Raw genomic sequence first — 15,856 nt, forward strand, 5'->3', positions numbered from 1 at the left:
TATGTTAATAGTTTCAGATTTTATTTCCAACTTTCTGACAGTCAAGCATTAATCGCCTTACAGAACAATGAAGTTATTTTTGCCGGTTTGCTAAAGAGATTTGGCTTTTATTAATCCTTTCTACTGAGGAAATCAATTTATTTGAAACTAAATGTTTAATTTCACACTATTGTCTAGTTTCAACTGTTTGCTGCATTTCAAGGGCACGTATGACATTATGCTATAATAAAAAACCAAACATGAGTACTGGTAATCCAAGAAAATTTACATACGGATGTGCACTTTAAGCCTAATTATGCATTTTAGTACGGTTCACGAAATCCCGACGCTCTTGAAGTATCCTTTGATGTCTTGTTTCTTTTATGACATAATGTAAGATCTTGTAATGTTTTACACGTACGAACATATGGGCTTCCTGCGTCATCGTAGCTGCACAAGCGCGGTGACGGCAGTTATCTGGCACTTTCTTGCAACTGCTGAAACAAACCTATTTCTAACAGGTCGCGGGAAAATATTGCAAATGGTGGTCTGAAAAGCGTTACATTCATAGCAGATTTCCTTTTACGCAATATGAACTATGTGTGAGAATGTACGATGAATTTCTTAAGTCACAAAGTGTTTTGACTCTGATTTAAAAATCAACTCTTTGAGGACGATCATTTAGAAGAATTTCGAGCCCAGAAGATCAGACATTTGCGTCATTATTAAAAATTTTACTGGCTCAATTGTGAGATGTATCTTAAAGAGTAACACGCGCAAAAAAGATCAACATTATACCTGGAGGCTTAGCTTCTCTTCCAACTTATTAATCTTCGAGACCAATATTATATGTGAATGCTATGTATATTAATTTAAGCCATTAACTTTTCTTATTTGTGTATTCGCGCTACTTAAGAGAGATCTTGCTATTGGCTGACTAAATCATGTGTCCTATTGCTGTCATCAGCTGGCGAGATCACGTGAATGAGCTATGACGCTTACAAAAGCGCATTGCAATCTCGATTTCAATGCTTCGGAAAATGACATGCGTTGTTTGGTGGAATTCAAATTCAAACGTTCGTAATACGAAAATATGCAGCTTACATGTTGCTGCACATCAAAGGGTCCCGCGTCCGGCCATCCTGATTTAGGTTTTCTGTGATTTCCTTAAATCGCTCCAGGCAAATGCCAGGATGGTTCCTTTCAAAAGGCACGGCTGACTTCCTTCCCTGTCCTTCCCTAATCTGATGAGACCGATAACCTCGCTGTCTGGTCTCCTTCCCCAAACAACTCAACCCCCAACCTCACATCAAAGGTCTTTCAAAATGTGATTTTCCCCATGAGTTTCGTTTTGTAAAGTGCCGGGAAAATGACATAAACATTCAAAGGATTGATGACTTTTACAGTGCCGAGAAAGATTGTACTGTCACTTAACACGGAAAAAGTGTATTTTCACCTGGGAGAAAGTGTATTTTTAACCAGGAAATCCGGTAATTTTTTTTCCTTGTCCACGTATACACCCTGCAATTATTAACTGGTGCAGTCTCCAGCACCTTAATGCCAAAATGTTTTGGGATAGATATATCATAAACAAGGAAGATCAAGCTAGTGGTGCTGTCCTCCCAGTGCTGGTGCAGTCAGTCAGTCAGTCAGTCAGTCTTTAAAGACAGCCAGTGATAACATCATCTAAAAATTACTTTTGTTGTAAGATAGCACACAGATACAAATATCAAGTAAACTAATAAATACATATACATACCCAAGCTATACCACCGACATATTCTGGGGTAAGCTCCTGTGCAGCGTATTTGCTCCCTTCCAATGTAAGATTCTTTTCTACTTCCCAGATTGGTGGCATATCCTGGAAGTATTTTTCAGCTGCTTTTACAGTAGTTTGGTGATCGACACCAACACCACATAATACCATTCTAGATGGTGTGTAGTAGTTTTTCATATATGTATAGATCAGTTCCTTCGTTATACTTTTTATGTTTTCCAGAGGCAATGTTGCTGGTAATCCATATGTCTTATCCTTAAAAGCAGCCTGACAGGAAAAAAGAAGTGTTAGTGTAAATTAAAAATGACAACCTATGTAATTTTGCTTAAACACTATTTAATCCTTGATTACTAAAGTCTCTTAAAACTTGCAATTGCAGTAGGGCATAAAAAAAGGACATTTGTACTTAATTTGTTATATAACATGCCATTGGAGGTCCGATAAGTGTTATGCATAAATTCTAAATTATATGACTTCCATAAAACTGGACTAGTAGCAGTGTAACAGTCCCCCCTTTTTAGTATTCTAGGATTAACCAGCATGACTGTTACAGTTCCTGAAAAGGAAATGTTTGGATAATAAATTAAGATAAACAAGGTCTGCAAAAACATGATACTGATTTTTTACATAGTTCTTGTGGAATGTAAATAAACTGGATATATTGTCTCAAAGACAGTCTCCTTGGGAAGATACACAGAATCAACAATGGTGAACTCATTTTTTTGCAGCAGTGTAGGTGCTTGGAAACCAGGACTGTCCTCAGCTGGTCAGCCAAAGTTTCTTTAATGCTCACTACTAACTCATAATTACGGTGAATTTATAGTCTTGAGAAACAAACAAAGGCAATGGAGGAAGATTAGTTGTTGACAGCATCATTAGGGGTGGAGTACAAGCTCAAGTGTACATATGGGTGAGGAAGGAAATAAACTCTGTTCTTTTCGAGTGAACCACTCCCATACTAGCTGCAATCAACATAGAGAAATTGGGATGACAGGACACCTAAAACTTGATGATCAGATGGAAATATGACCATTGTTTCTCCTGAATGACAGCTGACTGGAAAATAGGGTTTTCCACCTGTTCTTGGGGAAGGAATTCTCTAATTATACCTACTGGCTGTCAAAAACCCAAAACAGAGCACTTTATTTTTCATTTGCTGATTACCCCCTTTTACAGTTTTGATGATTTAGCTGTGTATTAATAATAATTCTGGTATTTTGTTTTTGGTTAATACTTGGTATTCTAAATTGCATTGTTACTAATAAAGTGTCAAATCAAGGCTCTGTATAAATGCACCTAGAACTTTTTGGCGAGGTGTTTAGTTTAATACTTTTCCTAGGAAATGTGTAAAATGCCTGGCTATTTTATAAAATGTGAAATAGACACAAGCAATGCATAAAATTACAATGAAATACATCTTCAAACTAGAAATTTATATATTTAATCAAAGTTAAATTAAAATATGAAAATTATCATAAGTGTGTGTGTGTGTGTGTGTGTGTGTGTGTGTGTGTGTGTGTGTGTTTGTGTGTCTGAAAATTTGTTTATTCTAGATATGTTTTAATCTTTTTTTTTGACAATGCAATTGAAAACAGTTTTTTAGCAGTTACTACAAATGTATAATAAACAATAACTGATCTAAAATTTCAGTTTTTATATAATTCAAAGCTGTGCTACTTTTATGATTTATTTAGAGCAGCAAACTGAACTGAAATGACATACTGAGTTGCAAATAATTTTTCTTTTTACACACAAACACCTGAGGTTCTGGCATTTATTTTTGCACACGCACTTCACAAATCCCTGTCCAGTCCCAGTACATTGTAGTGTTGTAACTACCTGAAAGATACTTCTCTGTTCACAGGAACATCTTTGGACTTTAGGAGAGATTTCTTGCATGCCGTGAACTGTGAACAACTGCTTTAGAATCCCATCTTTGGTACCCAATTTATATAAACAATCATTTATCATATCAACCATGACAGTCACAATGTTGTGAGCATCCACAAGACCTTTATCAATTTCTGGAACAGTACACTCTTACTGTACACCCTTTTTCAAATGATGTGAACATTTATATTGTTGGAAAGCACTTTCACTTCCTTCACCTTAGATTCTAAATTTTTCTTTGGCCTTGCTGAACAATAATGGCATTTTTGCTATTCATGCAAAGGGAGCATGTAATACGCGTACCAAGTCCTTCTTCCCCACTTGAGTTGAATTCCCACATATGATATGAATGTAGCATTCACACAGTACAGACTGAACAGACGGAACAAATGAATTCTTTTTATTCGATGTTGAAGGCATAGGTGCAATGAATTCAAGATGGGCTTATGCCGAACATTCACTTACGTTTTCGCATTTGCTGGCTTTTTTTAGTGAATGGACAATCTCTTCCAGTTTTCCTTCTCTTGTAATACCATTTAAAACCTGTTGCAGCAGAGCTAATTTGTTAAGTCCAACTTTTATTTTACAGCCAAACAGAGCCTCATATGGAAACCTCTTGAAACAAGAATGATGTGCTCAATTTTTCATTAATTTGATGAATCATAAACCCACACTCCTATTATTATTTTGTTCACTCTGCATCCATATTTTGCATGCACATCCTAGTCTGCTCCTTCACTGCTTCCTTAACTTTGGCTATGACCAGGTTTCCCAAGTGCAATTTTTAGTTGGGACCAGTTCACTTGTAAATATGAAATAACTTTGTTGGCAAACTCTGTCGCACTGTCTGATCAGAGGATTGACGGAGCTCCAAGATGAGTGAATATATCAATTAAGTGGTATGCTACTTCCTCAGCAGTCTGTTTCAAAGACTTTGCATACAATAAACTTAGTTAGGCGATCCTGATATACTGGAATGAACTTATACTCACAATCTGGAGGAGTTTGAAAATCAATTTTATTACTACGCTCTTTCCATAACTCTTCTGCTTCTGCCAGCAGGGTTCACAGATTTCTACAAAAAGCTCTAAATCATAATGAGCTATATTAACACCTAGCAAACAACTCCTTTATTATCCTGTCTCGTCCTCCCATGGCCAATAGCAGAATGAATCTCATAAAGTATGTTGAACATCTCACCATCTGCTACATAAAATTTTATTGCATCACATATTTCATATAGTGATTGTACTAGTTTCTGTGTTACCAATAATTATGACATTGCTTCTTTTCCACAGGCTTAGACAAACTCACATCCCTTATTATTTTCTTATAGCAACTGTCTATTAGGAAAAAACTGTTTCTTGCAGAATTATTCCTCATTACTTGTAACACACTATAAAATCTTTGTTTTACTGCATCCACAAGATCATCAGTCACACCATTTTCACAATTATAATGTGCAGCCTCCATTTTAGCAGAAGTGACACAGTGGCACAAAATGAACTCCAATCAAACTGGACTGAAACTGTTACAACAATGAGGCCTGTGGATCTTTTAACTGTCAAAAAATTAAAATTGACTTTCTTTCATACTTTACCTTCAATTTAACTGGCATTCTATTAAATGCCTGGGCACAGTATTAAATAATATACATTTCATATCCTGCCTAATGGTTTTTGGTATTCTATGTACTGCTTAGGCATTCCATAAAATGCTATATTTCACAGTTTTCTGGCAACAGTATCACCTACAAGCACAGATTTCCCTTCTGTTGTTCTGATTATGAGAAAGGCGGTTTTTGGAACTATTTTTGCAGCTATTTTAATCTTTTATTCATTTAGTAAAATCTGACAGACAATGGTGAAACCTACAGTCAGTTGCTCCCACAATCACTTTTATTGTTATGTTTTGTACCAGAGTGCACAAGATCTTATTCATCTGACATACTGATCAGGTTTGTACTGCTGATGGTTTTCAACTGAAAAATTCATCTGTAGACAGCTTCTGGCCTTCCAAATATGCCTTAACTCTCCTGAAAAACTGGCCCCTTCGCAAAACACACACTCTATACATCAGATTAAATTTTTTTAAATGTTCCACCTGCAATGTAACCCACTGTAGAACAAAATATGATAACGGACTGTTGGTCAAAATTGACTACAATCATTTTTAGAGTACACTAAAAACATTAGAAAAGTTCAAGTAGAATGTAAATTATTTAGGAGTAAAGGAGACCACCCACCAAATTGCAGAACTGTTGAGAGCTAAAACTTGCCAGTTTCTGGCAGAAATCCTTTGATGAACTAGTGTGTGTGTGTGTGTGTGTGTGTGTGTGTGTGCGCCCCCCCCCCCCCCCCACACACACACACACACCTGTGCCATCACACAGTGCCATCTAGACACATAATTACAGGATTGCAGTTCTATGTGTGGTTCAAAAATGGTTCAAATGGCTCTGAGCACTATGCAACTTAACTTGTGAGGTTATCAGTCACCTAGAACTTAGAACTAATTAAACCTAACTAACCTAAGGACATCACACACATCCATGCCCCAGGAAGGATTCGAACCTGCGACCGTAACGGTCGCTCGGCTCCAGACTGTAGCGTCTAGAACTGCACGGCCACTTCGGCCGGCTTCTACGTGTGGACTGAGATGGGGTTGTTAGGTGGTGTGGGTAGAGGGAGAAAGAGGCAGAAAGCAGGAAGAGGGGTTGGGAATGGGTAGCTTGTGGCTTAGAGAGAGAGAGCAAGTGTGCTGGCTAGGAATGTAGGAGGGAGGGGTGGCAGGTGGCCTCATTAGGCATGTGGGGCATAGTTGTCCAAGCCAATGGGGAGCAGTGCATAATGGACGTGACCTGGAGGTGCAGATTGGTAGGGGGGTGACAGGGCAGATGGAGGGGAAACTTTAGGGTAGAGCATATGGGCACAGAGGGCTAGCATAGATTGAGGCCAGGAGGATTACAGCAGTGAAGGCTGTGTTGCAAAGATCATTCCCATCTACATAGTTCAGAAAAGATGGTGGTGGAGGGAAGGCTCCTGATGACACAACTGTGAAGCAGTCGCCGAGCTTGAGCATGTTGTGCTTTGTTCTTGACCACAGTTTGGCGGTGGCCATTCATTCATTCTGGTGTCAGCTGGTTGGTTGTCATCCCGACATAAAAAGCTGTGTAGCCATTGCAGCACATTTGGTACATGACAGCGCTGCTTTCACAAGAGGGCCTGCCCCTGATGGGACATTATACGCCTGTGACAGGACTGGAGTATGAAGTGCTGGGTGGCAGAATTGGGCAGGTCTTGCACCTGGGTCTTCCATAAGGACATGACCCCTGTAGCATGAGGTTTGGATGGGTGTGGTATAGTAATGGACCACCAAGTTGTGTAGGTTGTGTGGGCAATTGAATACCACTTTAGGTGGTGTCAAAAGGATCTTGGGTAGGGTGCTGCTCCATTCCGGGCATGATAGTAGATAAACAAAGTCCAGGCAAAGGACATGGTCCAGGGTGATATTGGGTCATGTGGGAGTGCTCTTTTATAGCTGATTCTTGGGGATGGAGGGAGGATTATGAGTGCGTGAAAACATGGCATGAGAAATCTGTTCGCGGACTAGGTTTGGGGGTTAATGCCTGTCTGTGGAGCCCCTCATGAGACCTTCACAATGCTCCATCCTTCAGCATACTTTGCAAGGAAATTCTTGTCATTGCAGATACTCTGTCCTTCAGTATACTGGACAACAGAATTCTTGTCACTGCAGATATGCCATCCATGGGTGGCTGGAATGTATAGGAGAGATTTTTTAGTTGGGAGGGTTAACAGCTGGCAAACCACAGGTATTATTTGTGGTTAGTGGCTTTAATATGGACAGAGGTGTGGACAGAGCCATCAGAGAGGTGGAGGTCAACATCCACGAACATGGCACATTGGTCTGAGGAGACCAGGTGAAGTGAATGAGAAAGACATTGAGGCTGTGGAGGAATGAGGGTAGGGTGCCCTGGCCCTGAGCCCAGATGAAGAAGATATCACCAATGAACCTGAATCAGATAAGGAGTTTTTGGGAGGCTAGGAGGGTTTCCTCTAGATGGCCCATAAAAAGATTGTGCATACATAAACCTGGCCACCTGGTCACCGGATGGCCACCACAGAGACTAATTCCGAGTCATTCACTGGGAGGGGGGGCAACAAAACAACCAGTCACCCCCGATAATTCTATGCCCGAATATATGAACAATCAGTGAACACTGTAGGATGTGGAAGTGTCTGGAGGATGTGTTTCTTCTTCTTGAGCTGTTGCAGTGCTGGATCAGCTTGTGGACTCGTAGTAAACCCCGCCCAACATAGACATAAAGTCAGGAGTTTGAGTCCACTCCTTCCTCTATTTTTCAAATTGCATTTCACCTGACTGATAAAGATATCACTCTGGTGGAACATCAAAGATAATGCACTTTATTTTCTGAAAAATCAGTAAGAGCAAAAATTATCAGAAACTATTCCCCTAAAAACGCAGTTGGACCACCTCGACCTAGCCATATTTCACCATATTTTCTGTTGAGATGTCTCTGAACCACACGTAAGAAGTGAGGTGGTGCACCCATCATGCTGAAACAACATTTCTTGACGGACATTCAATGACACAGCTTCCAAGAATGGGTCCAATTCATTTTGTAGGAAGACCACCTATATAGGACCAGTTAGCTTGAGTGGAAGGAGGCATGACCCAGAATACCAACCCATACATTAATACCAAAATTTATCTGAAATACATGAACATGTGAAGCACGAGATTTTTCGTTTGCCCAGATATGGTTGCTTGGCAGATTCAGAACACAGTCCCTAGTAAATTTACATTCATCTGTGAACATAACTTGATGTGCAGTAGGCAATGCATTCTGGAAAATTAGCTGGACTCGTACTGTGCATCCTTTTTAAGCAGCATGGATGTAAGGGCTGCTCACACACATCCCAGACAATACTGTGACTAACACCTATTGCACAGGCAATTGTTAGAGTACTCACTGACGGGTTCTCTTCAATGCAGTGCAGTACACTACACTTCCTTCAAATTCAGGTGTGTGGCGTTGCCATGGAGGGCCACAGTCCTGCCTCCTCATGGCGAAGTTACCTGTTTCTTGGAGCCGCTGCAGAACTTGGGCAAAAAGTTTGTGCCATCGTGTGCTACACTACGGAAAATGTTCATGATACAGCTGACTAGCAGCTCCTCTGTTACCTCTAGCTTCGCCATAGACAAGGAGCATGTATGTTTATTCCAAAAATGTGTGCTAAATCATGTTTACTGTTATCAGAGATACACAAGCACTGAATAGGTCTCACAGCAAGGCCAACATTAAAAGACATCCGGTCTACCCTATTGCAAATGAGGACAAGCAACTCTGATCCTTTTCTCTTTCCCTCAGCTGACATGGACGCATTACACATCTAACCTGAAACCATTATAGAACAGAAACAGTACACTTCCAGACATGGGCTCCTATTCAGAATACTATATACTCACTCCACTCAAAAAAGACTATAAGTTTGTAATGGGAATTTCCAAACACCCTGCAGCAATACAACAGGCTCCAATTCAAAACAATAAAAAACAAACAGGTGACTATTAATGCATTTTTGCTTCACTGTCGTGAGTTTATTCACTGAGCATTCCTGTGCAATAACATAACTGGTGATGAGTTATGATGCCTTTACATCAACTTCTTAAGAAGAAATCAATAGCCGAGTCCAAACAAAAGGCATATAAACGAGCAAAGGGCAGTGTGAACATAGTATTTTTCACCTGGTGACTCAAAAAGAGTGTTGCATACTACGAACTCCTCCGCAGGGGTATGTCCATTGCAGATTGCATTTGTTGCCAACAACTGAGAATTTCCTTTTGCAGTGTATTAAAAACAACCAACAAAAATGCATCATTCATTGCTGCTGCATGACAATGCACTCTTCTGATTTCACAAACAAAACTATCCAGGGGTTTGTGTGGAAGTCATAACTCACACTTCTTTTGATCTTATGCCCTCAAATGTTTACCTTCCCCACTCATTCAACAAGCATCAAGAAAATTTCTTCCTGGATAAAAGGTACTTCAAACTGAATTTGAATGCATCTTTCACTCAATATCAGTATGTTTTAACAGGAGGGTAATAGGTAAACTGCCTGAGCAATGGCAGATTATTTTAAATAATGTGAGAGAATACATTCTTGATAGTCAATTTCAATCTGTATTGTTGTGTTCAATAAAGTAATGGAAAATGCTATTCAGGTATGCACTGTTATGATACAAATGAAATACAACTTACTACAGTAACATTATGATGAAGGTGTGCTTCAATAAAATATAAAGTACCTGTATCATGAGCACATTTATCTCGGTACAAATTAGTAAGGTATTATTCACTTTGAACTTCAACAGTCTGTGTTTGTTTGCTGACCTGTCACACCCAAGTAGTATGGAAATGTGGCAGTTCATGAATAAAATGGTGTAACACAAAAACCAAAAATGGTTTTGGTAGAAGTGGAAAGAGGCATTAACCACTGTGCAGTACTATAGATTTTTTGCTCTTAACACTATGGGTAACTGGAAGTACTGAGACGACCTTTGATGGAGAAGTTTTCTTACATTTCCTTATTGGTTTTTTATGAGATTGCTTGTAAGCGTGTCACAAAATGGCTAAAAATCTGGCCTTCAGTGATACTGGTACTGCGAGCCAAAACAGTCTTCACTTTAAAGGCAACCACATTACCTCAGAGTTAATGATGAGCTACAGTATTCATCTCTCCCTTATTTGGTGGTATCATGACTGATAAATCAGAATGTAAATGACTAGATTAGTAGCAAGTTCCACATGGAATGACTTTTTCTGGACCCAAAACCATAAACTGATAGTCTTACGTTACACCTTAAGTGAAAATCACTCATATTACTCAGTACAAATGATATGAAAACATTAAGTGAATTTAGCAACCTAATCCTGTGCCATCCAGGAAGTAACTTGCCAGTCACAGAGCCGACAAACATATCCTGCATTGTTACCAAAATTCAGTCATACTACCAGCAGGTTGAATATCAGCCAAACTGTTCCATGAGCAGGCTGGGAGGTGACTACAGATTGTGTCTCAAAGACATGCCTGCCGAGCGCTAGAATACCCAGAGGATATGTGAATCAGTTTTATTCGAATTTCTGTAACTAGATTTGGAAAATAATACTCAGATGCACCAAGTGCAAACTAAACATCTGAAATCAATAACTGTCAGGGCTATTTGCATTTTGCTATCTTACATGTACTGAAAACTCATCAGATCATTCACCAGAAGTGAAATTTTTGGAGCATGTCCAGTGGTTGTACTGCAAACATTATGAGTATGCAACTCAGCTTCTTCATAATTATAGACACAGAATACATTTTTTTTTTTTTCAGATCTCTGTCATTGGCACTATCTACAAAAGAGACACAAACAAATGAACACTCATAGGGAGACTATGTAAGCTAGAAATATCAAAGTTCCAAATCACGAAAGGCTACTGTGCAGGAAACCATATGCACTGACCAACAATGTGGCTTCAAAAAGCTGTTGAAAATTAAACCATGTAATTTATGCCATGCAAAATTCATTCCAGCTTCTGCTAACATGAAATGAGAAGCAGTTGCTATTAGAATGTGCAACAAGGAACAACAAATACTGACAGTAATGTTTAGAGTAAACCATCTTCAAGCAAAAATAACATTCAGTCTATAAATACTGAAAGAATGACAGGTATCCTCTATTCATTATGATTACAATATACCCGTCGCTGATGCTTTGTCAATAAACGTGAAAAGCTTTTATGCTGAAGAGCTTTACAACATGCAGTACACTGAAACAATAACAGATTCAGCAAGCTGGGCATGGTGCTGTGATTCAATGCAGTACCTGGGTACAGAGTTATTAATTTAGCCCATGATGTTTTCATATGAATGATACCCCTAGGGCTATCACAACATCCACATGAGAATTATTGAGCTGTGATGCAATGGCATAGTTGGGCAGATGGTTCTATAATTTGCAGAAACTATCCACACCCCGCTGATTCATAACACCAAGCTGCTGCTGCTGTTACCAGTGTACTCTTGAGGTTGTGACTCACAACAAGTGCAGCGATAAACAATGCTCAATGGTGCTGCATCGTGTCTACATTGGCTGACCAGTGGACGCTGCAGCTGTTGCTAAGTTATAAATGGAAAGACATCATCTTGGCTCTTAATGCAGTATGAGGACATCATTATTTGCATATTCTTTGAGTAGCCAAACAGGGATACTATTCACAGATCCGATGGAGCAAGCGGAATCAGTATCACATAATTAGCCATGAAAATATTAACCATTGATACACTGTCTGCTCCATTTTGATCTCAAGGAAAAAACAACCCTCTCACAAAGTAATATGAGGCGATACCAAAATTCATGCAACATACAAGAGAGAACTAACGAGCTTTTCTGCAATCGATAGCAGGTCTCAAGTACAATCTTGCCACATCTCAATTTTTTCAGGTGTCATTTGAGCACCTAGATTTAGTGGTTTCTTGAACAGGAGTCAAGCCTTTGCATCAGCAAGTTGATGCAACTGCCGCCGCAGCCAACCTCCGATAAGGAACTGCAGGCGTTTCTAGGTAAAGTTGAGTACAACCATAAGTTTTTCCAGGCGCATCCACTGTTGCTCAACCCTGCATGCGCTTTGCATAAAAATGTGCCTTTCTTCTGGTCACCAGCTTGTGACCAAGTGTTCACTTGGCTTAATTCGAGGCTTCAATCCGCCCTGTATCTGGCCACTTTTCAGATGGGTCAGCATCCGTTGTTGTCTACAGACTCCTCTTGGCATAGTCTTGGCACAGTGTTGGCGCACAAATACGGAGATGGATCTGAATGACCCATTGCTTCCTTCTAAGATACTAACTTCCGCTCCACAGTTGTATTCTCAGACTGAAAAGGAGGCTTTAGAGATTGCGTTCGACCTCAAGAAATTCCTTACGCCATAATATACTACAGCTTTTGCATGTCAGTTATTGTGGGACTTCTCACACCAAACCTTTGGCCCGTCGGCATGTGTATTGGCCGGGCATAGATGGAGACATCACACAGCTTATTGCCACTTGCACTCATTGTGTTCAGCAACAGGTGGCCCGTGCGCATCTTTTTTCCCCTGGCTGATGCCGCAGCACCTGTGGGAGCATCTACATGTTGACTGTGCTGGGCCCTTCCTAAGTCAGTATTGGCTCATTGTAGTGGACACTTTTTCCAAGTTTCCTTACGTGGCGCATTGTCCATCCATGTCTGCGGTGGCCACTATTGGCTGTGGTAACCAATAACTGTCCCTAGTTTGTTTCTTGAGAATGTACATCTTTTTGTCACGCTAAGGGTGTTCAGCATCTATCAGCACCCCTGTTTCATCCTCAATATAATGTCACGTCCGAACGCGTAGTTTGGACATTTACAACTCAGATGTGGAAGTATGCCTCCAGCAAGTCCCCTGTAGCTACTTTAGACCGTTTTTTGAGTTAGTACTGTTTCACTCTGGTGAGGACAAAAACTCAGACCAAGCAAGGTGGCGCAATGGTTAGCACACTGGACTCACATTTGGGAGGACAGCAGTTCAAACTTGCATCCGACCACCCTGATTTAGGTTTTCCGTGATTTCTCTAAATCACTTCATGCAAATGTTGGGACGGTTCCTGTGAAAGGGCACGGCTGGCTTCTTTCTCTATCCTCCCCTAATCTGATGGGACCGATGACCTTGCTGTTTGGTCCCCTCCCTCAAATCAATCAACCAACAAAAGCCCGGCAGAGCTGCTACATGGACGCCAACCACGGATCCTCCTCCTGCTGCTGCATCTGACACTGCATCCGCCTGTGTCGCCGGCTTCAAGACGGTTCCAGCTGGGTGTGCCTGCCTGGGTTCGTGGTTTTGGCCACCGGTCGAACTGAGTTCCTGTCATAAAGTGTCACTGGTGCCAGCATCTGTGCATCATCCACACTTCTAATGGGCAGCCCGTCACTGCAACCAGCCGTGGCCGCGCATGGCAAGGTCTGTCCCGGAAGGCCCATGGCCTCCCCTGACCCCGCCACTGCCGATACCTGTTCCTGTGCCACAGAAAGTTCAGTTCACACCATAGTTGGGGTCACTGCTTGGAAAATTGCTGTCTGGGGTTCCTGCCTTTGCCCCCACCCCTCAACTGCCATCGCCTGTGTGGCTCCCTCTGCCCTTGACACTGCAGCCACAGCCACTGCCTCCGTTGCTGGGTTCTGTGCAGCTGTCATCTCCAACACACCCGCTGATGCCTCTGACACCAACCACTGGCCTCGATGAGGAGTTCGCTATGGAGATGCCACCACTGGTCCTGCCTTACAGCCTCTCATGAGGTATGGACAACAAGCCAAACCACCCATACTCGCTGGTGACTGCCCACTACATGCTACAGCAGCCACCATCATCAGTCGATGAAATGGATGCCAGCACCATCATTGGTGTTTTGTGGACTCGTAATATCAGTGTTTTTATGCCTAGTGTTTTTATGTATGTATGTGGTTTTTTTCACCCCCACAGAAGGGAGGAGTGATGTACCTTCACTCATGACGCATGTGATTTCAGTGATCCATACAGTTCACCAGACCACTTATACAGGCCACCTGGGACGACCGCAAACGAGTGCATGGCATATTCTATAACCTGTACTACTGTTGTATAGTCAGTGTGTTCAGTAATACGCACAACCTGTACTTCATTATATCTTACATGTTGCTCTACAAAGTACTATGTTCCATAATTTGTGTTTATTCTTGCTATAGCATAAATTCTCATTCATATAGCACTTCTCCCTTTTCTTGGCAAACCACAGCAGTTATTACATTGTATCAATGAGAGCAGAAGACAGTAATGACTGTATGATCAGAATGGTATGGGTGCTCAGTCAGTACGGTGGTGTTACACAGTCCAACCACTTTTATTGATGTTAGAGGTGGCACATTTAATCTACTGCTTACAACCTATGTACAGATAGTGTGGTGATGTCATTGCTTCTTACATGCAACAACTCTGATTACCCTTCACCTATTTTATCCTGCTCTGCAAGCTAGCATACAGTTTGCACTGACAAGCAAACAAGAACACTTGCCCTGCCTCACTGCCTCAAGTTCCACTCAAGAACAAGAGGAGGATGGACCAGAAGCTCCTAACATTTGAAGGGAAACACTCTTCAATCTAATATATGAAGCACCTATCTCATTAGCACCAACCAGACACAAATGCTGCTGAAGATGTTCAGTTACTTCTTGGGTAAAGGGGCAAAATATGACAACAGGGCAAAGTTTTAAATAATGTTTTGTCTAATATGAACAGTGTTGTGAATTGAATACAAGCTATGGAATGGGCCATGACATAATCCTTTCCAAATGAGGTCATTGTTTTCCTTGTTTTACAGTTAATGGCTGTAATGTAATGTTGAATGCCAGTTATCTTCACCCTTGACATTATTGATTTTACCTCTATTTAATGATTTTTTGGTACTGCTAATGCAGCATGTAACTGTGGGCACTGATGATGTGAATAATTAAATGCAAGCTTCTGTCCAAGGGAAAATATGAAGTTTTGCCATAGCTCTAAGCTGTGTGCCACTTCTAGCAAATTGACAACATATTATTGCTATCATTCAATTTCCTGGCAAGTATACATCCGACTGTAAAAGGTGCTCTACAGCTTCTACAGAATGACATATGAATTTTTTTTTTTTTAAGACTACATACCACCTTTGTAATGATGTCAACTCTTGTGTGTTACTTTGTGAGAAATTCCATCACTTCTTTACATTGGAATACTGGTAGAAAATAAATTTAAATTTGCCCTGTGTAGCTGTAATACATATTTTACCATAGTTTTATCAAATGCATACTTACAGATTGTATCTGGAATTTTTCACATAGTAAGTAATTACTGTAAATACTATTAGTCAATGCAGCTTGCTTCACACTTTATCTTGCCTGTTTTAGTTGCATTTATGTACTTGTAATGATTATTTTTGCACCTTGTTTCATAAATAATGTTTTTACATACAATATTACCATTAAACATTGCTCACACTGCAGTTAAATCCAGCACCACTGTTTGCAAAATACACCCCAAAATAAATCTGAAAATGACATCTCTTGTATTTGGCATCAATTTGACTACTC

The 15,856-nt window shown here is 40.5% G+C and overlaps 1 protein-coding gene across 1 annotated transcript in view; it reads right to left on the minus strand.

Moving 5' to 3' along the window:
• The window catches only part of LOC126184758 (mitochondrial-processing peptidase subunit alpha), a 110,404-nt gene that overhangs the window by 45,558 nt on the left and 48,990 nt on the right, over window positions 1–15,856 (minus strand). Inside the window, exon 7 of the mRNA XM_049927305.1 lies at window positions 1,739–2,023. Coding sequence (XP_049783262.1) covers window positions 1,739–2,023 — 285 coding nt within the window. The remainder of the gene's footprint in view (window positions 1–1,738; window positions 2,024–15,856) is intronic.

The sequence above is a fragment of the Schistocerca cancellata genome, chromosome 4 (assembly GCF_023864275.1).
Source record: "Schistocerca cancellata isolate TAMUIC-IGC-003103 chromosome 4, iqSchCanc2.1, whole genome shotgun sequence".
Classification (NCBI taxonomy): domain Eukaryota; kingdom Metazoa; phylum Arthropoda; class Insecta; order Orthoptera; family Acrididae; genus Schistocerca; species Schistocerca cancellata.